Raw genomic sequence first — 26017 nt, 5'->3', positions numbered from 1 at the left:
CTAGGCACCCAGTCCTGGATTACTAAAGTAACGATAAAGTACTCTACCTGCAATTTGAATTTCTTGCCATAGAGATCCATTGAATGTTTTCTGTGAAATATTTTCTAAGTGCTAACTTTTGAAATAGCTAAATATTATCTAAAAATTCTTACAGTTATTAAGTCGACTTTCCTCACTTGATTCTGAATACTGACCCCAGGCTGGTTCTAGGATCCAGACCTGGAATTCCAAAAGTAATCTGAAAAGTAATTTATTACAAATAACCTGAATTTACCATTGAGCTCAATGCATTGTTATGTTTAGGAAATAGGATTGTTTATTGCAACCAACTGTGACTGTTTTACAAATTTATTGCTTGAAACAAAAGTATTTATATTCAACCTCTCATTCTGAGAAAGTATATTTTTATCCCCTTGTGGTTCTAAAAATAAAACAAGCATATATTTTATATATACAAATCATTGGCCTAGAGTTCAGTTATTGAGTGTGTGAAACCATTTGCTGACTGAGTGTGTACAATAAATGCTTTACACTGTCCTCTGGTACTGCCTTACTGCTCGACCAAGCTACCACTTTTGAGAGTAAGGTCATACCTAACTTTGACCTCTATCAGCCTCTGGGGGACTGTGGACTCTGTACACCCTGTACCTATTAGGGAACAGTATATACAGAGCCACTTTCTCACATTGGTGGATCAGCGGTGGGATACAAACTTGCATTTGTTGGACTACTTGGTTACCATCTGATCACACGACAGAACTCTTAAAAATTGCCTTTAGAATTCTGATTGGTTTTTCCAAAATTACTAAAAGTCTTGCTAGGGCCTTGCTTAAGTCCCATTAGAATTTTAGAAAAATAAAAGTCACTATAGTCAGGGTAGAGGGTTAGAACTGTCAGGTTAGAATGTCTCAAACAAACCCAGCTATTAGTGATAATAATAACATGGACCTGGTGGAGGAGCTCGACCTCACACCTTACTTACACTTGTCTTTCAAGGAATTGAGGTCCTTATGTAAACTCAAAAATTTACAAATGGGTCAGCATCCATCCAAACAAAGGCTCCAGGAGCTCCTGGCTGAGTATGCTAAAGACCACCCATCTGAACATGGTGATGGCCAGTCAGATGAGGAAAGGGAAACAGGGGAGGAGGACAGCAACCTCCCCATACTATTCCCTAGGGAGGAGATGGCACCCATACCCTCCAACTCAAGACATAGCATCTGGGCACCTAGAGACCACACAGGTGGCTCTGGTCCCAGAGACAACACTGGGGGACCCCCCAGTGAAGAGGACAGCCTTGTGAGGCTGGCCAAAAGAATAGATCTAGAGTCCAGGCTGCTGGCTCTAGAAAAGGAAAGGAGAGAGATGGGTTTAGCACCCATCAATGGTGGCAGCAACAATAAAAACAAGGATAGGGAGGAAACTTCTGACCTTAAAATCCCCAAAGGGATTGTCCCTAAATTTGAGGAAGGTGATGATATCACCAAATGGTTCACAGCCTTTGAGAGGGCTTGTGATATCAGGAAAGTAAAGAAACCTCTCTGGGGGGCACTCCTGTGGGAACTGTTCTCTGGTAACTGCAGGGACAGGCTTCTGACCCTCTCTGGGCCAGAAGCAGGATCCTATGACCTCATGAAGAAAGCTCTGATTGAGGGATTTGGATTCACCACTGAGGAGTATAGAATTAGGTTCAGGGGGGCTCACAAAACCCAGACCCAGTCCTGGATTGATTTTGTAGATTTCTCAGTGAAGACACTGGATGGTTGGTTAGCTGGACATGGTGTGCAGGATTTTACTGGATTGTACAATTTATTCATGAAGGAACATATTTTGAGTAACTGCACAAATGAAAAGTTGCATCAGCATTTGGTAGACCTAGGTCTAATTTCTCCCCAAGAATTGGGAAAGAAGGCGGACCACTGGGTCAAGACTAGGGTGACCAAGACAACCACTGGGGGTGACCAAAAGAAGGTGGTCACAAAACCTCCCCAGGGGAAAGGTGGTGAGAATCCCCAAGATAAAAAGTCTGAGTCTTCCAAAGGGCCCCAAAAACCTGTTCAGGTGGGTGGGACCCAAACTACTCCCTATGTGCCCCAACCATATAGGGGGAAGAACTTTGATCCCTTAAAGGCCTTTTGTAATACCTGTAAGAAGCAGGGACACCTAACTGTATCTTGCCCCCAAAACAAAGCCCCTAAGGCACCCAGTACAGCCACTCCTGGGGCAGCAAGTATACAAATGGGATCAGAGGTGTACCCTGAGCAAATCTGGGAACACACTGAAGCAAGTTTAGTCTCCTTGGGAGAAGTGGAGTTTGCCACTGTGGCTGTGTGGCCCCCCAACTTGAAGAAATACTTACAGTACCCCTGGGTGAATGGAACTAGGGTAGAAGCTCTGAGGGATACAGGTGCCAGTGTCACTATGGTGAAAGACACACTGGTTTCCCCTGAGCAATACTTGATTGGGAAGTCTTACCCAGTCACCAACGCTGACAGTGTCACCACTAGTCATCCCATGGCCATGGTAACATTAGGCTGGGGGGGGGTTACTGGCCTGAAACAGGTAGTGGTCTCTCCAAAGTTGCCAGCTGCATGTCTGCTTGGAAATGATCTGGAAACCTCAGCCTGGGCTGAGGTTGAGTTAAAGGCCCATGCAGCCATGCTGGGCATCCCTGAATTGGTGTGTGTGCAAACCAGAGCACAGAGCAAGAGGAGGGGTGAAAAAGTAGGTTTGGAGCCTGGAATAATGGCCCAACCAACCAAGAGGAAGGACAAGAAGACTGGGGGACCAGCTTCTGTACAGCCCAACACTCAGAACCCCTCTCCCCCTGGAGAGGATGTAGATACCTCTGAGGGAACTGAGTCCATGGAGCTTGACCCTTACCAGGTTGAACTCTTGGGCCCAGGGGGACCCTCTAGGGAAGAGCTGTGCCAGGGTCAGCGAGACTGTCCCACTCTTGAAAGCCTGAGACAACAAGCTGCTTCAGAAGCCAGGGGAGATGTCAGTGGTACCCACAGAGCTTATTGGGAAGAGGGATTACTGTATGCTGAGGCAAGAGACCCCACTCCTGGAGCCACCAGGAGGGTGGTAGTGCCACAGAAGTACAGGGAGTTCCTCCTAACTTTGGCTCATGACATCCCCCTAGCTGGACATCTGGGGCAATCCAAAACTTGGGAAAGGTTAGTGAGTCACTTTTACTGGCCCCAGATGCACCAAAAGGTGAAGGAGTTTGTCAGCTCCTGTGTTACCTGTCAGGCCAGTGGCAAGACAGGTGGCCACCCAAAGGCCCCCCTCATTCCACTACCAGTGGTGGGGGTCCCCTTTGAAAGGGTAGGCGTGGACATTGTGGGTCCACTCGAACCTCCCACAGCCTCAGGGAACAAATTCATTCTAGTAGTAGTGGATCATGCTACTAGGTACCCTGAAGCAATTCCACTTAGGACTACTACAGCTCCTGCAGTAGCCAAGGCCCTCCTGGGTGTCTTCACCAGGGTGGGTTTTCCTAAGGAGGTGGTTTCAGACAGAGGTTCCAACTTCATGTCTGCTTACCTAACACACATGTGGAAAGAGTGTGGAGTGCAGTACAAGTTTACTACACCCTACCACCCACAAACCAATGGCCTTGTTGAGAGGTTCAACAAGACATTGAAAGGTATGATCATGGGACTCCCTGAGAAACTCAAAAGGAGGTGGGATGTCCTATTACCATGCTTGCTTTTCGCCTACAGGGAAGTGCCACAGAAGGGAGTAGGTTTCTCACCCTTTGAACTTCTGTTTGGTCATCCTGTAAGGGGACCACTGTGTCTTGTAAAGGAGGGCTGGGAGAGGCCTCTTCAAGAACCCAAACAGGACATAGTGGACTATGTGCTTGGCCTAAGGTCCAGAATGGCTGAGTATATGGAAAAAGCATCCAAGAACCTTGAGGCCAGCCAGGAGCTCCAGAAGCACTGGTATGACCAAAAAGCTGCACTGGTTGAATTTCAACCAGGGCAACAGGTGTGGGTTTTGGAGCCAGTGGCACCAAGGGCTCTCCAAGACAAATGGAGTGGCCCTTACCCTATCCTAGAGAGAAAGAGTGAGGTCACCTATCTAGTTGACCTGGGCACTAGCAGGACACCCAAAAGGGTCATCCATGTGAACCGCCTTAAACTCTACAATGATAGGGCTGACATCACCATGCTGATGGTGACTGATGAAGAACAGGAAGCAGAGAGTGAGCCACTCCCTGACCTCCTATCCTACAGCCCAAAAGATGGGTCAGTAGATGGTGTGATTTTTTCAGACACCCTCTCTGCCCAACAGCAGACTGACTGCAAGCAAGTCTTGCAACAATATGCTAGCCTCTTTTCCCTGACCCCTGGTCTGACAAGCTGGTGTACCCATGATGTGGACACTGGTGACAGTGCACCTGTCAAGAACAAAATCTATCGACAGTCAGATCAAGTCAAGGAAAGCATCAAAGCTGAGGTCAGCAAGATGCTGGAGTTAGGGGTCATTGAGCCTTCAGAGAGCCCCTGGGCTAGCCCAGTGGTTCTGGTCCCCAAACCTCATCAACAGGGTGAAAAGAGAGAGATGAGGTTCTGTGTGGACTATAGAGGGCTCAACTCTGTCACCAAGACAGATGCTCACCCTATCCCAAGAGCAGATGAACTGATAGACAAATTGGGGGCTGCCAAATTTCTCAGTACCTTTGACTTAACTGCAGGGTACTGGCAGATTGGCATGGCCCCAGGAGCAAAAGAAAAGACAGCATTCTCCACCCCTGATGGGCATTATCAGTTTACTGTGATGCCCTTTGGGTTAAAGAATGCCCCTGCCACCTTCCAGAGGTTGGTGAACCACGTCCTGGCTGGGTTGGAGTCCTTTAGTGCAGCTTATCTGGATGATATTGCTGTCTTTAGCTCCACCTGGCAGGATCACCTGATCCACCTTGGGAAGGTTTTAGAGGCTCTGCAGAGTGCAGGTCTCACTATCAAGGCATCCAAATGCCAGATAGGGCAGGGCACTGTGGTGTACTTGGGCCACCTTGTAGGTGGAGGCCAGGTACAGCCCTTACAACCCAAAATCCAGGCCATCATGGACTGGATAGCTCCAACAACCCAGACCCAAGTCAGGGCATTCCTTGGCTTGACTGGGTACTACAGGAGGTTTGTGAAGGGGTATGGGTCCATTGTGACCCCCCTCACAGAACTCACCTCCAAGAAAATGCCCAAGAAAGTTAACTGGACAGTTAGTTGTCAAAAGGCTTTTGACACCCTAAAAGAAGCAATGTGCTCAGCACCAATTCTAAAAGCTCCAGATTATGCCAAGCAGTTCATAGTGCAGACTGATGCCTCTGAGCTAGGGATAGGAGCGGTCCTATCCCAGACCAATGATGAAGGCCAAGACCAACCTGTTGCTTTTATAAGCAGAAGACTACTCCCTAGAGAGCAGCGTTGGAGTGCCATTGAGAGGGAGGCCTTTGCTGTGGTTTGGTCCCTGAAAAAGCTGAGGCCATACTTGTTTGGCACTCACTTCCTAGTTCAAACTGACCACAGACCTCTCAGATGGCTAATGCAGATGAAAGGGGAAAATCCAAAACTACTGAGGTGGTCCATCTCCCTACAGGGAATGGACTTTGAAGTGGAACACAGACCAGGGACTGCCCATGCCAATGCAGATGGACTTTCCAGGTTCTTCCACTTAGACAATGAAGACTCCATAGGACAAGGTTAGTCTCATCACCTTTCGTTTGGGGGGGGGTTGTGTGAGAAAGTGCCATCTTTCTTGCATGGTATGCCCCCACTTTTTGCTAAATTGCTGAATGTACTTCGATTGAGTGTACCCTGGGTTCCTGCCAATCAGGTGCCCAGGGCCTATGTTCCTTCCTTAAACCACACAAACTCCAAATTGGCAAACCCTAGCCACATGTCAGCCCCTAGTAAATGGTACCCTAGGTACCCAGGGCCTTGTGACCAGGGAAGGCCTCTAAGGGCTGCAGCACTCATTGTGCCACCCTCAGAGGCCCTGTACCCTTACACCCACACACTGCCCTTGCAGGCTGAGTGTCTGGGTGCAGGACAAAACAAAGAGTCGACATGGCACACATCACTGTGTACCATGCCCATCACCTACACTGCCAAGGCATATGCCAGCCACCCCTCTAGCTGGGTGCATTACGCCTATGGTGTGGGCACAGGAGCAGGAGCCCTGTGCCCCTACAGTACCCGGGTCCATTCCTGGGCACTGTAAGTGCAGTGCTGTCATTTAAGGATACATGGTGCTGAGAGCTTGTCAAACACGAGCTCCACAGCACCATACTGGCAACACTGAAGCCTGGGAAGTTTGGTATCAAACTTCTCAGCACATTGAACCCACACTGATGCCAGTGTGGGATTTAATGTACTAAGCACCCCAGAGGGCATCTTAGAAGATGCCCCCTTACAGCTAACTTGCAATCCACGTCTGCTCTGAGGCTGCCCCGGCTGCCACACAGCAGACACGTTGCTGGACCCCTGGGTGGGAGAGCCCCTGCTCTCCCGGGCCTGCAACAATGCACATCCTGGGTGAGGTGAGAAATCTCCTCCCCCAGGATGAGCAAAGGGAAGCTTCAAAGGCATGCCGCCAGTTGGAGTTTCCCCAGGCCACTGCAACCCCCCACTCTGGCGGGAAGCTTGGCCGGAAACCCCATACAAGGACAGGGGATGTGCCAGCCTGCCCACCCCACCCCTCAGGTGGGGGAGGCGAGGTGAAGCACATCTCCGGGCTCTCGCCATCTTGAAGATGGGAGGCCCTACCCTATCAGGATTAGGCTACTGCCCCCCTCCCACAGGAGAGAGGCAGGATAGGGGGTGTACCCACCCCAGGACAAGGACCCATTGGTCCCTGGCCTTCACCTACCTGTAACGCCCCTAAATCTAGTATTTAGGGGCCCCCTGAACCTTCCTTCCCGAGATTCCAGATAGAAAAACGACAAGAAGAGCAAGAAGAACAAAGACCTGCCCTGCAGCTGCTAAAAAGAGAAGAAGACACCAACTGCTTTGGCCCCAGCCCCACCGGCCTGTCGACTCTCGAACCTGCACCAGCGCGGCATCCCACGTGGCCAGCAACCTCACCAACCCCGGAGGACCTGGCTACCCTTTAGCTCTAAGCCCCTGGGACTCCCACGAGTAGAGGCTCTACTCAAGAAACCTACTTGCTATCCCTGGCACCAGCCCGGGACCGCGGACCCAACACACTCTGCACCAGCCAAGCCTGGCCAGTGCCGGAGTGGACAAAGACCCTGAGGACGACCCCACGGCGACTGTGACCCCGAGTCCGGCACCCAAGGACCCCCCTCGACATCCCGGAAGAAGCCTGCAGCCTCAGAACCAAGTGCCACCCCAGCCGCGACCAACCAGAGGGTAAGATTCCCGACGTCAAAAGGCACCCCTGCACCCGGCGCCCTGCGACCCCCTGTGCCCAATCCCGGGGTACCCACCTAACCTACAACTACCCAACTTACCTCTCGACGTGGTGGTGGCACCTGAAACATCCTCGTCCCCGAGCCTGCAGCCTCTTTCCAAACCGGAACATTCCCATTGATTTCCATTGAGCGCCCTAAGGCTCAAAAGCACCCTGCACCCAGCCGCCCGAGTGGCCCTGGCAGTGCCCTCTCTACTCTAACCTACTTCCCCACTTGCCCTGAGTAAGTGACCAGGAGCCCAGCTCCCACAGCCGCGTGGCTTGCCAGACAGCAGCCACCAACCAAGGCCCCCCTATCCCTCATAGGATAACATTGGGCCCAACTCTCTCTGCACCCGGCCGTCCTGAAACCGCTGAGGGTGAACCAACTGTGCTTACCTGACACTGGGGGACCCCTGAGTCCATGCCCGGAATTTCAACATTACCAGTCGAGTACTTACCCTTAAACCGCTAACTTCATTTTCCTCATAGGGTAACATTGACTGGCTTTTTCTTCAAAAATCTTCTAAGTGTGAACTTTTCAAAACTGCAAAAATTCACCAAAAATCAGCCAAGTGACAAAAACGAATTTACTCACCTGCTCCTAGGTGAGCTCCCAGTGCTGGATCTTGGTGCCCAGCCCTGACTCTGAAAAGTGTTCACAACTATACTTACTTCTAACTCATTTTTCTCCCATAGGAAACCATTGTCTGCTTTTCTGTGAAATTTCTTCTAAGTGTCTACTTTTGCAAATTTGAAATATTCTTTTAAAATCGTACCATTTCTGCAAACGAAATTACTTACCTGCTTTCGATAAGGACCCCAGTCCTGGGTCTAGGCACCCAGTCCTGGATTACTAAAGTAACGATAAAGTACTCTACCTGCAATTTGAATTTCTTGCCATAGAGATCCATTGAATGTTTTCTGTGAAATATTTTCTAAGTGCTAACTTTTGAAATAGCTAAATATTATCTAAAAATTCTTACAGTTATTAAGTCGACTTTCCTCACTTGATTCTGAATACTGACCCCAGGCTGGTTCTAGGATCCAGACCTGGAATTCCAAAAGTAATCTGAAAAGTAATTTATTACAAATAACCTGAATTTACCATTGAGCTCAATGCATTGTTATGTTTAGGAAATAGGATTGTTTATTGCAACCAACTGTGACTGTTTTACAAATTTATTGCTTGAAACAAAAGTATTTATATTCAACCTCTCATTCTGAGAAAGTATATTTTTATCCCCTTGTGGTTCTAAAAATAAAACAAGCATATATTTTATATATACAAATCATTGGCCTAGAGTTCAGTTATTGAGTGTGTGAAACCATTTGCTGACTGAGTGTGTACAATAAATGCTTTACACTGTCCTCTGGTACTGCCTTACTGCTCGACCAAGCTACCACTTTTGAGAGTAAGGTCATACCTAACTTTGACCTCTATCAGCCTCTGGGGGACTGTGGACTCTGTACACCCTGTACCTATTAGGGAACAGTATATACAGAGCCACTTTCTCACACTACTATGGCCTTTTTAGGTAACATTTCTCTAGCTGACATATGTAAGGCAGCTACAGGGTCTACACCACACACATTTGCCAAACACTATTGTGTAGATGTGTTAGCACACCAACAAGCTAATGTAGGCCAAGCAGTACTTAAAACACCGTTTCCAACAACTGCAACATCTACACGTTAGTCACTGCTTTGGGAGTATACTGTTTTGTAGTCTATGCAAAGCATATGTATCTACAGCACACATGCCTCGAACGGATTGTTACTTACCCAGTAAGCATCTGTTCTTGGCATGTAGAGCTGTAGATTCACATGCTCCTATCCACCTCCCCGGGCACCTGTAGTTGTTGCAGTTCTTAATTATATATTCATACGCATGGACATCTCTATACTACACTTACTCCATTCTAACCCTTCTGCGAGAAAATAATCCATTCTAACCCTTCTGCGAGAAAATAATCCATTCTAACCCTTCTGCGAGAAAATAATCCATTCTAACCCTTCTGCGAGAAAATAATCGAACAGTGGAGTTGATGCCCATATGCGCTATCACCGAAAGGCGGAGTCACCTTACCTCATGACTAGAAAAGACTACAAAGAAAAACAACTTGCAAACATCCGGACCCAACACTAGATGACAGCAGTTTCGGTGTATGTAAAGAATGTGAATCTACATGCCAAGAAAAGATGCTTACTGGGTAATTAACAAAATCCATACAGAGCCAGCTTCCTAGACACTCTCACTGTTTTTTTTCTTCTTCTTCTTCATTGCATCCTGGTACTTGCCGTTTTGCTTATCCTATTAACAAATAACTGCAAATCCCAGCATACCAAGAGATTGAGCTGTGGAAACTTCTCTGTTGTGCCATGGGTGTACTTGAGTTTGCAGACAGTTCAGTTCACGTTGCACGATTCTATGGACACAGACTTGCTTATAAAAATGATTTAATACTCCTGTCATTTTTTTGTCTTGGACAGGGGAGATTAAGTGATCTGCCCAGAATCACAGGATGTTGATCTGACGAGAGTCTTAAACTTGGTTCACCTGTTCTGAACTCTGCACCTGTGACCTCTCCCCCACATCCTTCTTCCCTCCCCCCCACATCCTTCTTCCCTCTCCCACTGACTCCTCCATTTTGCTGTTCTGGACACCTTGCATCATGTTAGGAAACGAGCACTGGCAAAGTCAATAGGTCTTGCCTAAGGAAGATGTATTGGCTTTGTCAGTGTGTTTAGCCAAGTAGTACAGCTGTGTGGTTGTTGTGCAGCATTGTTGAATGTAAAAATAAGCTTTAAAACGGGCAGCGTTGACCGCGCCATAGGACTTTTTTTTGTTTTGTTACTTTTACCATTTGCCAATGCTTGTTGGAGTAGTCCTGTTTTATGTGCTGGTTTGCACTCATTTGGGATTGTTGTGAGATTTTGTCTATTTTTCAACTGTTTATTATTGAATGCGTATTGAGTTCTTGTTTTCTTGCCGGAGCCTAATGTGTATTTAGTCTGTACACACATGTAGATGAAAGTGTGGCATTAAATTTGCATTGCACACACACTGTTTAGAAAGCTTGCATCACACCTCTTGCAGGTCCTGTGGGCTCATGTGACCTTCAGCGGCGTTTTTAGTGTGATACTCTATTTATATTTGAAACGCATCCTGTTTGACTTGTTTCCCTGCTATGAAGTGCTTGCATCCACTAAGTGCAGGACAGAGAATCACAAGTATGCATTGTTTCCTTCACATGCATGTGAATAAATCCTTAACTGGGTGTGCTTTTTAAAGTGCAATTATTTTCCTCTTTTAAGAATGTTCAAGTGTCAATTGGTTTACCAGTTTAAACAAGTGTCAGAAAATTGCATACTGAGAATCCCCATTGCAGTCGCCATATTTCTACATCCTTCAAAGGATATTCTTAGAATGCGCCTAGCCCACTCAGGCATCGCCAATTAGTGCAGAGGGAAATAAAAATAATCTGTACATCAACTGGTATTCTAGCTGGAGTTTTGAGATCGGTCATCAGCCGTTGGATGGTCTTGTGAAAGCGAGTTGCCTTTCGAAATGAAAAATTAATATTTTCTTTTTCCCCCCTGTCTATGGTACCAATACCGCTTGAATCTAGGGAACTACAAATAGTTCAGTGGTATGGTCTCAAAGTTCTGCCTTCAGATGGATACGCGCTTTGGTTCATCTTTAAGTATAATTAGTGCAAGTTTGAATAAATACTAGTGGTGCTTTTAACTAGAATTCTAATCTTCGTACACTCAGATACAGGCACTTCTTGTTGGGTATTGTAGTACAACTTGATGATATTGACAAACTTTGCTCATGTGTAGGTATTAACCCTGGGCGTAGTTCGCGAAGTAGCACTACGCGAAGCTACGCAAAGTGCACTTCGCACTACGCGAAGCTACGCAAAGTGCACTTCGCACTAAGCTAAGCTACGCGTAGCACTTCGCGAACTGCCTAGTACCCTGTTCACACTGTGCAAGATGTCGTTTTTAATGATTGCACAGTGCGGACAAGCAACCGGCACTGTGCAATCATTGAAAACGGCATCTTGCACAGTGTGAGCTGTAGTTTTCTGCCGCTCGAGTAGATTTTTACTCGAGCGGCAGCTTTCTCAACGCGGACTGGTAGTTTCTCATCGCGAGCATACGCGACCACTCGCAATGAGAAACCTGACCTCCTCGCGTTCAGAATCTCGCCGGGAGGTTTATTTTCCACGCTCGCGATCGCCAACTTGATGATGTTGATCGCGAACGAGGAAAAAGTCTCGCCGGGATGTCATTTTGCTTGTTCGCGGTCGCCAACTTGACGTTGAGGGCCGCGGGCAAGCAAAAAATGACCGCTGCACTACGCAACGCTACGCGTGTTCGCACTGTGCTACGTGCAATTCGCGTAGTGCGAAGTGGCGCAAACTTCGCAAACTACGTAGCGTAGTGCTTTGCCCAGGCTTAGTAGGTATCCACTAACATGGTGTGCTTTTTTTCTTTTTCAGGGACCCCAATGATTCCTGTACCAATGAGCCTAATGGCTCCAGCTCCAACTGTAAGTTCATTTCCATATCATACTCTTATTAATTTTCTAGCTTTTAGCTGGCTGTAAATGGTCAGCAAACCAAAGGAGATGTCGTAGTTGTCATCTTTGCTGTAATTCAATGTGAAGGATTGGTAAATGTTCATAATGATTGTTCCCTTTTGGCAGCTTATACTTGATCTATGTGAAATGAGATGGTGCTGGCCGTCTAGTTCCTAATGGACAGGTACCTGCATCGTGAAACCATCATCAGAAATGAATGAGGAGATTTCACAGAATGGAAGCGCGTGGTTTCGCCTGCATTATACACTCCCAACAGGTCTAAATTTCACATTTGATTCAGGTTAACTGGTATTAAACTAAGGTGACACTGTATATCTTAGTGGTTTTACGCACGTTTGGCACAATTGTATATTTATACAGGTTCCAGAGAACACAAGGGGTAGAATGTGCTTACGTTTAACTAATCAACTGCAACGGGTAAAATATTGCAGGATATTGTAAGCACAAGTTCTCTTTTCCATGCTTGGATAATAAAACACACAGCCTATCCAGTTTTCTTATCAATTTACAGGTGACATTTGATTCACTTGCTTTTTTTGTTCGGTTTTACAAGAAATATTCGGTTCACAGAACGTGACTCCGATATAGTGTGTTCTGTTAAGTTTGCTGGTGCTGCTAAGAAACTATAGTTCACAAAAAATAAATGGCCTTTCAAGGTGCATTTTGTCTGGTTGTTGAAACTCTCAAACCAAAATGGTTTTTCGCTAAGTTCCTGTTAGTGCACCATGATGTAGTTGAGTCTTTCCACTGTATCTTTGGGGAAAAGGTTTTTAGCAGGATCTCCAAAAAGTCAAAGATTCTAACAGTAATCAAATAATCTTGTGGTCCTTCCTCATGCCAAGTGCTTGTGCACCTCTGCATAACCCTTCCTGTCCCCATGAACCCCTCCAAGTTGAAATCCCCAGTTCATAGAGATCTTTCATCAGAGGTCTGTCTGTACTTTTAAAAAACTCTGGAGTTCTGAATAGCATCAGTTGTGTGAAGAAAGGAAATTCCCACCCCGTTTTATTTTTTAGAGCGGAGAACATATTGTAGGTAGTGACTGTTACTCGCAGGCATTTCATTATTCATGTGGTCTCTGCTTTTTAGCTGCCTTTTCAGGGTTCACATTGGCTTGGGTGCAAAAAGTCTACACTATTAGGACACATTTTCCTTTATTATTGAATTTGTATATTTGGGATGCTTTTGTGAAACCGACATGAATAGGAGTTTGTCTGCCAGCTGCCCTTCCCTGTGAGTCGGATTACATTGTGACCGTTTCAAAGTGAATCTAACATTTGGCATACAAGCGAGTTGCAGCGTTGCTTATCCACGATTGCCACTGAGATACATCGGACCCGGCAACCGAAATGTTGGCAGGTAATACTATAGAAAATGTACATATGAGATGCATTTGATTGAAAGATAGTTAATTCCAGTTGACAAAATTCAAAATGATACTAAAAAAAACGAAAGAAAAGTTCAATGAAGGTTTATCTTCGCGTTGGGACGGGATTGGCATTTAATGGCTAACAAATGATGTTTCTAATGTAATATACAATTTTTGATGGTGAGTTTAAGAGTAATGAGCCCTTTTTAATGATTAGCTAAGTAATTCCTTGATTTTCCAGTTTCAGGACTTAGTATTCATTTTAAAATGTATCTGTTGTTGACTTAACCTTAGATGTACCTTGTTAATTTTGTTACACATCGACGTGCAGAATAAGTGGGTGTGATAGTTTTTATTTATTACCTGGCCATAATTTCTGACCCAAAAAGTTAATCTTGAGTTTCCGCACCTTTCCGACTAGTCTGAAACTGTCCTTTTTGTTTTTTCAAGAGAAGTGTGTTTGTGGAAACTGTAGTATTGGTGTCCAGCGTGAATTCAAGTGATTTGGCATTTTGCGAGTTTCAGTTTGTAGCAGGCCAGGTTTGTCATGAGTCAGGTTTGTACTTTATCTCGTATGTTCTTTGCAAATAAAATCAGTTCTGTCATTGTTCTTTGTAGCTTCAGGTAGGTGCTGGACATCCAGGTCTGAATGATGTGCAGTCAGTGTTTGAGGTGTTGTATGTCTGAAGTAGGGGAGACTAAGTAGAATTGTGTATCATGGGCATATTGATAAATCCTTATTTGATTATCTGTGAGTAGAGTACAAAGTAGCTCTTTGTAAAGGTTGAAGATGACCACAGACCATATGGAACCCTGAAGACACCATACATGATAGGGATTTTTGTGACCTGGAGGTGCCATGTACACAAACTTGTGTTGGTTGGAAAGGTAGGAAGAGAACCAGTGATAGATGGTAAATTCCATTCGCGGTTTGAGGGTGAGATGGTAGACTGTCGAAGGCAGCTGAGAGGTTCAGCGATATCAGGAGACCTAGGTCAGTCACCTCAATCTGTGGTCAAGAGAGCATTGTCTACGATGTGTAAGGCGGCAGTCTCTGTACTGCAGCACGATCTGAAACAGGACTGGTAGTTGTGAGGGGGATGGTTACTATTGAAGTGATCTTGGGAGTTGAACTTAGACTGCTTTTTCAATGATCTTGCTGATGATTGTTAGGTGAGTGATGGGCCAGTAGTTGGCGAGGTCATCAGGACTCCGTGTAGGTTTCTTTAGAAGTTTTAGGATCTGGTAAGAGCTTCTCAGAAGATGCCTTGAGTAAGGGAGGCCTTGCTGTTGGTAACTAGTACTAAGAGAGCATCCCCAGAGAGCTTTGAAGGATGGTGGCAAGATATCTTATAAAGAAGTGGCTTTGACAGGGTTGAGAATGTCAGCCAGATGTGGGAGATCTCCGTTTTTTTGCTACCTTTTTGTTTCTGTGAAAACTGCTATTGCAACCTGAGGTGATTGTTTTGGCAATGCCACTGTGCATGTGAATACTTATTGGTGGTGCACATCACTTATTTTCAGTTACGATGCAGAGTTACTTGTTCTAACCAGTGGTCCCATTGATTTATTTAAGCAAGCTATGTTGCATCATTTAGACCTGTCGTATCCAGCATTTGAGTTAATTTACACTAAAACTAGTTGCATTGATTATATTCTTCCACAACAAACAAGTAAAAACAGATGTACCTGGAGCCTAAAAAAAGGCTTTGACAGTTTGTCATGGAACCAGCAAGAGCTCCATGAAAGGAAATGCCCCCTATTCCATCATTAGTAATTAAAAACGAGCATTGGAATAGCCAATAGGTCTCACCTACTAGTTTTGCCATTGTGTTTTGTCATTATGGTTCAGCATCAGTAGAACAAAGTAAAAAGTGTGATGTTGTGCATGCATGCACATGTAATTATAAGCTGGGGAGGTGGAAGTAAAAGCTACTTGGAACGAGGAAATGCAGCACATAAGTGAGACAGCAAAGAAAGACTTACTTCCATGGTTGGTGGTGTCAGAATATGGAACATAGTATTGACGTCTCATGAAGCACCTAAGATCGACTGCACCTTAAAATCCCCAGTTGTGCACGTCTGTGGTAGTCATAACCTTGGGATCGCATAAGCAAGGTATGTAATCTGATGTGTGACACGCATGACCACGTATTACAAACTATGCAAGCACTGAAAAAACAGATATTACAAAACATTCATGCAGGGGCAGAGATGCTCCCAATACTTCACTTCTCAACACCCTATTGAGGACACGAGCGCTCCATCAGTCGCCGCCATGCCTGTGCGTGGAATGTAAAGTAACATAGGGTGTGCAAAAGGGAAGAGGTTTCGAGTCTTTAAAGTTCTGATGATGGTAGTGGCTGTACTGTAGTATTCAATTGAACATAAACCATTAACCTTTGGTGGTAGAGAGCAAGACTATGAAAACTGGATTAAAATTCCGCCTTCCCAACTTGACCAATTTGTGCATCATCCTTGCTTCACTGTGCCTTACTTTGACTGAGCACCAAATCTGAGGCCCATTGACTGAATTTAGTTCAGGGTATGAGTTTTATAAAAAATGTGCTTGGTTTAATAAGTAAATGTTGCTCCAAAAATAATATTTGCCCTATACACAGTGCACATGACAAACTAGCATCCCTTGGTTTGCATATGGCAGTGCCACCAACCAACTGTGGGTGGTAAAAAGTTTCTTTAAAAACTATTACTAAAGTCACTGAAGAAATATCCTATTTTTCATTAGGGGTGTTATATTTTTACTTGATATATACGATAATTTACACGCCAACTTCAGTAGGGCACAAGAGAAACTTCAGCAATATTTAGCTCCTGAATGCATACTAAAGAACTAGTCCTCTGTTTGGAAAAAGATGTGCCAGTAGCCAGGCTTTCCTTTCTTGATTTCTGACCTGTTCAGTTGCCTCTGCTACAAAGTGTGACCACAGAAAGGTGATGCAACAAAGCACTGTGATTTACTGGTGCACTTTTAAAGCGGGTCGAGTTGCGTTGTATACAAACTGCAGAAAATGCACAAAGAGGTAAAAAAAAGCATTCACATGACATTGGGTAGCTTGGGCTAAAGAAAAAAATGTCAAGTGTATGTGTGCTAAGCGTGCATCTCATGACATAACGTAAGCCCACTCTGGTTCCATTGAAAGGAACATGATTAGGGTGAAGCTGGCTTTTGAGCAATGGACATGCGGCCAACACTGAGTGATTAATCGTAGAAGGGCATCCCTAGAAACCAACTTTTCAAGCTGGATTTCTGAAAACAAAATGCTAAGCTTAATGTGATATAAGTGAAACCTTACCTCTCGTCTGGAAAGGGTAGCAGAATGAAAACAAAGGGAGGCAAGAAACCACAGTAAAACAGCATTATGAAAGGGCATTGAATTGCAACTATACAATCAGCCCCTAGAAGGTGTAACCACAACCAATGCATTATACAGTTTTCAGCCTTCAAGATCTTGTACAATGTTACCAGGCCCAAGGTCCCTAGAGGTCAAACAGCTCCCGGCTGTAGAGCAAAAGCTCCGGCCATGGGAGAGCTTGAAAAAGCATTGGAAGGTGATTATTTTGAGGTCCCCTCCAAATTGAGGTGATGAGCTGGAAGTTGACAAGAAAAGCAAGGCCATGTTGTGCTAAGCAATTTGGTGGTGGTGGTCTCATAGACCTGGTTTTGCTACAGGCTGAGAGATGGATGAAAATACATGTTAAAGGTAAGGTCCCGCAAAGCGTTATGGGGCCAGTTTGCAGCAAGCAGTGAACTTTATAGTATCGGCTCTCCCACTGTGCCGGAGTGCCACAATGATATTTCCTTGGTTTATTTTTTTAGAATGCGGCCTCGCATGTACCAAAGCTAGTTTTGTAATAGGAAGTAACACCATGACATGCACCCTCATCTCAATCTACACCAATTAAAAAAAAAAAAGTTGAATAGAAATATTCTATGTGAGGAGATGAGAACAATAATTACAGCCATTTACAGAGGAAGCCTAGAGTGAGTGCTGTGGGGGTGCACTAGCTGCTGGATATCTTTAAGCTGGTACGACCAAGACTAGCTTAAGCTACCACGACCGAGGAGCAGGAAAGGGATAAACAAAATAGTCACAAACAGATTAGCACTAAAGTGGAACGTTGCCAGTAGTTGGGCAGTGCTCTGTTGGAGTAAACAAAATACAGAAAGGTGGGACAAAGAGGAAGGATTAACCAACAGCAAGCAAGCATTTTGAAGGACAATCGAAGGGGACGAAGAAAAAGGCAATGTGTGGGCTGTAAGCCCACAGTGTATACAGCATGTCTCGAAGAGACTGCGCATGCGCTGCCTAGGCGCAACCTAAAAATGACATAGACCCTAAAGAGATGTCATTGCCCTTCTCCTACGGATGTCCTGTTTTGCAAGAAAAGCCTCAAAAATATCTATCTGTACCCTGACTGTCACCATTGGCATTTCAGAAATAGAGTGCTATTGTGTTAGGGCATCTTCCTGAAAGGCAGATAATGTACGGTTTGTGAACATCACCATGCCTGCTTTAGGAAAGTTGATTACAATAAAAATGGTAATGGTTTTATGGCTAAATGTACAAATATAGTTAAATTGCCCACAACACCGATTTCCCAACGTTGACTTGCATGACAAAGGCTTCACGTTTAAGGGCCATATGTATGCCAGAGCAATGTATTCCATGCCTCCCTGGTATGTGTACACAATATAGATTCATCTAGACATCTGTATTGCTTTAGAGCTGAGACGTCTCACCATTACCTGAGTTTGAGAGATCCTACAATGACGAGTGGAGGTGAAATAATGCCCATTTGACCTCTGGGCTCTTACACTGTTTGCCTTGTACCCTGGAGCTCTGGAACCTCCTCGACACAACCTCACCAGACCTCGCCTTCCTCACGGAAACCTGGATGAACGCCTCCTCAGCCCCCGATATCGCCATAGCCATCCCAGAGGGCTACAAGATCACCCGGAGGGACCGAGCCAACCAGAGCGGAGGAGGCATCTCCATCGTCCACAAGAACACCATCCGCATCACGACCAACTCCGACACCCTCACCGCTGCCGAGCACCTTCACTTCCAGATACACACTGACCCCAAGACCACCCTCAGAGGCACCCTCCTCTACAGACCTCCGGGACCGCGCACACAATTCAGCGAAGCCATCACAGACTGTGTCAGCCCACACGCCCTCACTTCCACAGACTACATCCTCCTTGGGGACCTCAACTTCCACCTGGAGAACAACAAGGACTGCAACACCACCGCCCTGCTGGACAACCTCGCCAACCTCTGACTCAAGCAACTGGTGAACACCCCCACCCACTACACCGGACACACGCTTGACCCCGTATTCTCCTCCAGCAAGCACATCTCCTTCAGCCACTCCACCGGACTACACTGGACAGACCACAGCTGCGCCAACTTCAACTTCAGGAGAACCACGACCCACCACCACCCGCAACAGGTACCCCGCCGAGGCTGGAGCAAGATCACCGCCGACCAGCTCACCACCTCCTTCAGCCAGAACCCGCCCACCAACACAACAGACCCCAACGAAGCAGCCCGCAACCTCACACAGTGGCTCACCGACTGCGCCAACGAACTCTCACCACTGAAGAATCCTCCCAGCAAACCCGGCAGCAGGAGAGCCTCGTGGTTTACCATCGACCTCAAAAACTCCCAAGAAAACCTGCCGCACCCTCGAGAAAGCCTGGCGCCTCGACCAGACAACAGAAAACATGACAGCCCTCGAACGCCACCCGCGAACACCTCCAGCTGATCCGAAGCACCAAGAAGACAGCATTCAAAGAAAGACTGGACAGCACCCACAACAGCAAGTAGCTCTTCAACATCGTCAAGGAGCTCTCGAATCCCAGCGCATGCAACACCGACATCACTCCCTCGCAAGACCTCTGCGATTCTCTCGCCTCATTCTCCCACCGCAAGATCGCAGACATTCACAACAGCTTCGGCGCACAGACCGCGCACCCAACCACCGGACCAGCGCCCCCAAACACCACCCTCTTCACCTGGACCCCTGTCAGCACCGAAGACACCACCCACCTGATGAACACCATCCACTCCGGCTCCCCCACCGTCCCCTGCTCACACCACATCTTCAACAAAGCCAACTCCACCATCGCACCCTAACTCCGGAACATCATCAACAGCTCCTCTGCATCCGCCACCTTCCCGGATAGCTGGAAACATGCCGAGCTGAGCGCCCTCCTGAAGAAACCCACCGTGGACCCCACGGACCTCAAGAACTTCCGCCCCATCTCGCTCCTTCCCTTTCCAGCCAAAGTCATCGAAGACCATCAACAGACCACTCTCCGCCTTCCTCGAGACCAACGGATCCCTCGACCCCTCACAGTCCGGGTTCCGAGCAAACCACAGCACCGAGACCGCCTCATCGCAGCCACCGACTACATCAGGTCCCTGCTCGACAACGGGGAAATGGCGGCCCTCATCCTCCTGGACCTCTCAGCAGCCTTCGACACAGTTTGCCATCGCACCCTGATACAGCGCCTCAGCAACACCGGAATCCAAGGAGCGGCCCTGGAGTGGATCATCTCATTCCTCACCGGAAGAACCCAGAGAGTCCGCCTCCCCCCGTTCCGGTCCGCGGCTACCGGAGTCATCTGCGGAGTCCCGCATGGATCCTCACTCAGCCCCACCCTCTTCAACGTCTACATGAGCCCCCTTGCAGTCATCGCCCGCCAACACAACCTCAACATCATCTCCTACGCCGACGACACCCAGCTGATCCTCTCCTTCACCAACGACCCCGCCACCGCCAAAGCCAACCTCCAGGAAGGAATGAAAGACGTTGCAGAATGGATGAAGATCAGCCGTCTGAAACTGAACTCGGACAAGACGGAAGTCCTCATACTCGGGCCATCCCCCTCCGCCTGGGACGACTCCTGGTGGCCCCCTGCCCTGGGCAGCGCACCCAAACCAACGGACCACACATGCAACCTAGGTGTCATCCTGGACTCCTCCCTCACGATGACCAACCAAGTGAACGCAGTCTCATCATCCTGCTTCAACACCCTGCGCATGCTCCGAAAGATCTTACGATGGATCCCCACCGAAACCAGGAAAACGGTCACCCAGGCCCCGTAACCAGCCGTCTGGACTACTGGAACGCCCTCTACGCTGGAACCACAGCCAAACTCCAGAAAAGACTCCAGCGCATCCAGAACGCCTCGGCACGACACATCCTGGACATCCCGCGCCGCAGCCACATCTCTGCGCACCTGAGACCTGCACTGGCTCCCCGTTAACAAGAGGATCACGTTCAAACTCCTCACCCACGCACACAAGGCTCTCCACGATATGGGTCCGAAGTACCTCAACAGCCGCCTCACTTTCCACACACCCACCCGCCAGCTCCAATCCGCCAGCCTCGCCTCCGTCCCTAGAATTCGGAAATCCACTGTCGGAGGAAGATACTTCTCCTACAAGGCAGCCAAGACATGGAACTCCCTCCGCACTCACCTATGGCTGACCCAGGATCACCTCTTCTTCAGGAAACAACTCAAGACCTGGCTGTTCGAGCAGTAGCCACCCCCCCCTCTCAGCGCCTTGAGACCCTTACGGGTGAGTAGCGCGCATTACAAATTATTGTGATTGATGGATTATACTTACAAAAAAAAGCTATTCAATGAATATTGACTACAAGAGGCCGAAATTACTCATAAGTGTAGCTCAGTGACTCACTGCTTTGTGTCAAATTCATGTTCTCAGAAAACGAATCTTTTGAAGGCCATGTCTGAGCCCAACCAGTGCTTTGGCAGATATTCGACCCAGGACAGAACTGTTGATTTAGACTGTAATAACCATAATGCACGACATGCTTAAACAGAGCTGGACCGTCATGCTTCCTAACTCCAGCAGTCCAGATCATCTATATTGAACTTGTCAGTAGGATATGGCTGCAGGTATCTTTTCTTTATGGTTTTCATTGTGTTTGTCCTTTGAAAGCGGAGTAGTTCTCCAAATTATTGCAATTTCATGTCGAGTCCTTGTCGAAGCTGACCTGTTGGCTGTGCCAGTGGCTTTTAGAGTTGCTGTGCACCTCCAACAAAAGGTAGTATGATGCTGTGGTTTTCATTTTGTAGGCTTGCGTACCGGAAATGAATGTGCCTAGAAAATGACGGTCACTTTATCATTTGTATTTATTGATCTGAATTGGATTTTCTTTTTTTTTTTTAAATAGGGCGGGTGAGGTGAAGTAGCACATATGGTGCGAGTGGGGCAGTAAAGCAACAAGAATGGTACAGGTAGGGCCTAGCAGCACCCTTGGATGCAACACAGAGGGTGCAGGTGGAGGGAAGCAACATGGAAGGCGGAAGCCGAAGTACATGGCTGAGAGAGAGCAATGTGGAGCACAGAGGGGTGTAAGGGTTAGAAGCGCACAGGTGAGAAAGCAATAAGGGAAGGACATGAAGGCAAGCACATCACGGAGGGGCAGAGAAGAGGTGCGCAGTTGTGAAAGGAGCTAAGTAAAGTATGCGAGGGAGACTGCTGGAAAGCATGTGTAGTCTAATGGAATGCTTCACCAAAAAAAAAGATGGCAGTGCCTGAATAGTAAGCAGTGGAAGTACACAAGTGATCAGAGTATGCTAAAGCGGCAGGACAAACACAAGAAGAGGAAGGGAAGCCCATACAAGCTAATGAATAAAAAGCAAACGCACGAATCACAAACACATTCCTTATAAGCTGTAAATAGGCTTGCGCTCTCTGGTATGCAATCCCTAAAAATGATGAACTTGTTCTGAATGCCCAAATCTGCAACATTTTACACTTTTCCATGTTGCCCTTTTCTCCAAAAATTCCAACAAGACCGTTTTCTTGAATTCCGCACATGATCCTATACCTTCTGAGACAGTGTGTTTTTGTTGCTTCCTAAATATGTGGTTATAAGCAGACTATTTGAGAGCATTGCGCCTAAACTATAGACACGCTTGTCTCCAAAAACAGGAAAATTATGCACTGTACATGAAGCTTTTAATTTTATAGCCTAAGGTAAGACTTTGGCACTCTGACTTTCGAGTTCACCAAGTTTTAAAACCTTTCTAACCGCATCTGCCACAAGTGGGAGTGTGTTCAAGAGACCTGAGGGTCATGCAGGTGTCTTCGATTTCTGGAATCTCGATCCTCTGTCCATTAATGCATATGAAGCTGTCCTTCAAGTTGTGGAATACATTGTCCAGTCCTAAAGTGATGTTGATAAAGGCAGGGAGGAAGGGGGTTTAAAAGATAACCTTTCACTGCTGAAAATGCTAAACTAGGGGCCATACATGAGTTATGAGAGGGACTCGAGACATTGATTGTGTGTAATTAGAGTCAAATGAAGGATCATTACCTTATTTGTTTGCTAATAAAAGATTAAACACATTATGACACACAATCTGGTTATGCCAGCCCACGACCGATTCATAAGTGAAAAGGTTTTGGCTAAAGGAACTTTGGTGTCTGTACAAAATCCACAGTAATGTTCATGGTGCAGGTGTTCATTTTTGTACCTCCAAAATGCTGAATGGAATGGCTACAGTAGCTGTAAACTTTGAGGTTCACTCCGTATTACAGTATCTTCAAACTGGTCTGTGTATCGTCCTCAAGGTACTGAAGTAATTCCTATTAGGATAATTAAGGCATATTTTGAACGTGACTGTCACCCATACACCATCCAAGATGGAACAGCACATTGATGGGCATCAGAGTGCTTCTCCAGCATTTAGAGTACTTTACTGCATTGCATACATGGAGTGGGCAATGCCTTGTTTTCAGAAACTGCTTGCACCGTTTCAAGCATTCTGCATTGGCATTCTACATGTAGTTTACGTGGGAGTCCCTTTGGGTGGTATAATACATACTGCAGCTCTTAGGGACCCTCTTAATGCCCCAAGCCCTGGATACGAGGTGTACCTTTTACCAGGGTGTCTTAATTCCTTGCCAGTTAAATCTCAATGAACGTATGGTTTTTCGAGTGAGCACTGGCACTTGGTTAGCAGGGACCCAGTGCACTTCCAATCAAAAGCATCAGTACCAGTGGGCAAAATGTGCAGGGAACTGTCTAAAAGACACTTTTCTAAACTTAGTGTTAATGTATACACTCCCCATGCTACTGATGAATTACACAAAGAGAAGATCAGTAACTCTCTTTAATTTCTTCACTTAACATATTTGTTTATGCTGTATCTTTTAGTGATTGTGAATTGTGTTTTTATTCATGTCCGTTTTGTTTGCTGTCATACAGCATTGTGACTTAGTTGCAATCATTGATTGAAGTGCCTAAAGTTTGATAGGGTTACTTGCAGGAATGTGTTCATATGCATTTTTTAAAAAGAAAGGTTCAACTTTAATGTGTAGGTTATGGATAAAATCTATCCTGTTGTGAATTCCTTAGTTTTGGGGGTTAAGGGGAAAAGGTGGCTAACTTGACAACTTCAGTATGTTAAAAGCGTTATCGATAGGCCACCGTTGAGGGCTCCGCTTGTGGGTATTCCGGTAGTACTTTGCCATTGGTATTGGCCAAATGCTTGAGACTCTGATGCCTACGGAGTTTAAAATTACATTTGAATTATTCTCTTGTGCGGAACTTCCGGTTTGAAAATTGGACATCTGATGGTGGACAAGTCTTTATAGCTGCATGTCCACTTGAAACCAATGCGATCCTTAGGATATTTGTGAGCCTGTGCTCAAGAAGTGTTTGTTCCATGATGCTCCCTTCTTCCTAACAGCTGGAGGCAAAATTAATTGCGTGGAGTGTGGCTTCTCAATTTACTTGTTTTGACAAGAGATGGGACCGTGCATGGTGTTTCAAAGGAGGATCCTATGACTATCTTAATTTTCCAGTCTTGTAAAAATGGGGGATTGAGCAAAAGGCAAGTGATTGGGTACATGGGTGCTAGTCAGGATAATCTCTGCTAATTAAAAGAGTTTAGCACTGCACCACTAGAGAAAGCTCATTCAAAGTAGGTTTAATATTGTATTGGCCACGTTGTATTATTCAAAATCAGACACTTTCTTCCTTATATGCACTTAGAGAGGTGTGCAAAGGTAATTTTAAACTGTCCAGTAGTGTGATTACATAGTGATCACTGGTTAGTACTGCCGGAATAGTGTCTTTTGTGTCAAATGTAGCCAGGATCACAACAATGAGTTTGACTCCTAAACATCAACAAATGTAGTACTGCAGAGGAATAGAAAATTAGGTTCTAGGGAACGAGTGTTGGGGATGAGCATTTAACTTAACAAATAAGTTTTAGACAGTAAAACTGAAGACCATTTAGTGTCAGAGGTTGAGAAGGCATCGAAATGGGCAGACAAGAGCGTCTAGTTGTCCTTATCGGCTGTCAAATTCTGTTTCTAGGTTTCAATGAGTAAATCTCCATCAAGATATTCTTTTGTTTCGCCTTAATCCCATCAACTTCACCAAGGAGCAGGTTTGTAAAATGGGTGTTAGAATTGTTTTTAAGTAAAAACTGTACAGTGCATCTAAGTTGCTTGTCCAGCTAAAACGTGCTTGGGAAAGTCTTTTCATAATGAGTTGCTTATTTAAATTAGTAATACTTCTTGGTTTCGATGCTTGCTGTTTACGTTGAAGCGTTTATCACTTTCTTAGAAAACTATGCAGCTGCATATTGGTATGTGAATCTATTTAGGTTACATTTACAGCTCTTTTTGAATTACCAATAGCCCAGTAAGCAAGTTATCATACTAAGCTAAAACTATTCTCTCGTATTTTTGCTAGTTAGGTCATTGTTTTTATCATCTACTCTTTCTCCTCTTGCTCATCCTCCTCTCATTGTTCTATGCACAGCCCGCAATCCCTTTCCACCCCTCCCCACGAAGCAAACTAATTAGTAACCTTTCTCAGAACATCATCTCAAAACCCATTGCTTAACAGCACTGTTCATTTCATTGTGGTTCGATTTATCACCTTTGTTACTCCCCTGGTACTCTGTAAGAGTCTTTAATGAATACATTTTACAGTGTTTCCTTGTGCTGTTCCTGGCCACGGGTATGATTTTCTTGAATATAGTACTATTTATGTACGTGTCCTCTCGGGTTCCCTTGCTTAATTTTTCTTCCTGCAACTTTTCGATCTTGCTTCTACTTTTTCTTGAATACTTGGAAGTTAATACTCTAAACTTCCTCTACACCACCTCCCAAAGTTTCCTCGGTTTTTTTTAGTCACAATTGATTTTCTATCCAGATTAGACAAGTTGTGTAATACTTGCTTGGGATACTTAGGATTGAGTAGCTCGGACTGCCATACCTATGCCATAATATGGGCATGTTTTATTTTTTATAAATCTTTTTATTGAGCAGTTATTTGAGAATCACAGATCATCAGCAAACAATTTAGTAAAGACACTTTGAGCCGCTCGCAAGGGGCCCTTTTATCAATAATTGCCAGTGTGTACCCAGTCTCTATCCCCTGGGTTGACACAATGCGCAGTGTGGTGGGTCGTGGATTCATCATCAGATTGCCGTTGTGTACCCTCCCCCAATCTCCCTTTCTCTCCCAGTATGCTGGTACCCATGTACTACATCCACGGGCCCCAGATCTTGTCGAATTTGCGCTGGCAG

General features: G+C 45.9%; 2 protein-coding genes across 17 annotated transcripts in view; both read left to right on the top strand.

Moving 5' to 3' along the window:
- Positions 1–26017, top strand: part of RBM25 (RNA binding motif protein 25) — a 341694-nt gene that overhangs the window by 72790 nt on the left and 242887 nt on the right. For 14 of the 16 annotated variants that reach the window (XM_085627262.1, XM_085627263.1, XM_085627259.1 and 11 more), the window contains one exon: positions 11934–11983. In XM_085627262.1, coding sequence (XP_085483388.1) covers positions 11934–11983 — 50 coding nt within the window. Of the gene's footprint in view, positions 1–11933; positions 11984–24794; positions 24868–26017 lie in introns of all 16 variants that reach the window. The other 2 variants (XM_085627267.1, XM_085627268.1) reach the window with 1 other exon arrangement.
- Positions 1–26017, top strand: part of LOC146799649 (uncharacterized) — a 175574-nt gene that overhangs the window by 16931 nt on the left and 132626 nt on the right. The gene's annotated exons all lie outside the window — the stretch shown is intronic.

The sequence above is a fragment of the Triturus cristatus genome, chromosome 9, assembly GCF_964204655.1.
Source record: "Triturus cristatus chromosome 9, aTriCri1.1, whole genome shotgun sequence".
In the NCBI taxonomy this organism is placed as follows: domain Eukaryota; kingdom Metazoa; phylum Chordata; class Amphibia; order Caudata; family Salamandridae; genus Triturus; species Triturus cristatus.
The sequence above is the reverse complement of the archived record's forward strand: the minus strand, read 5'-3'. Positions and strand labels throughout refer to the sequence as shown.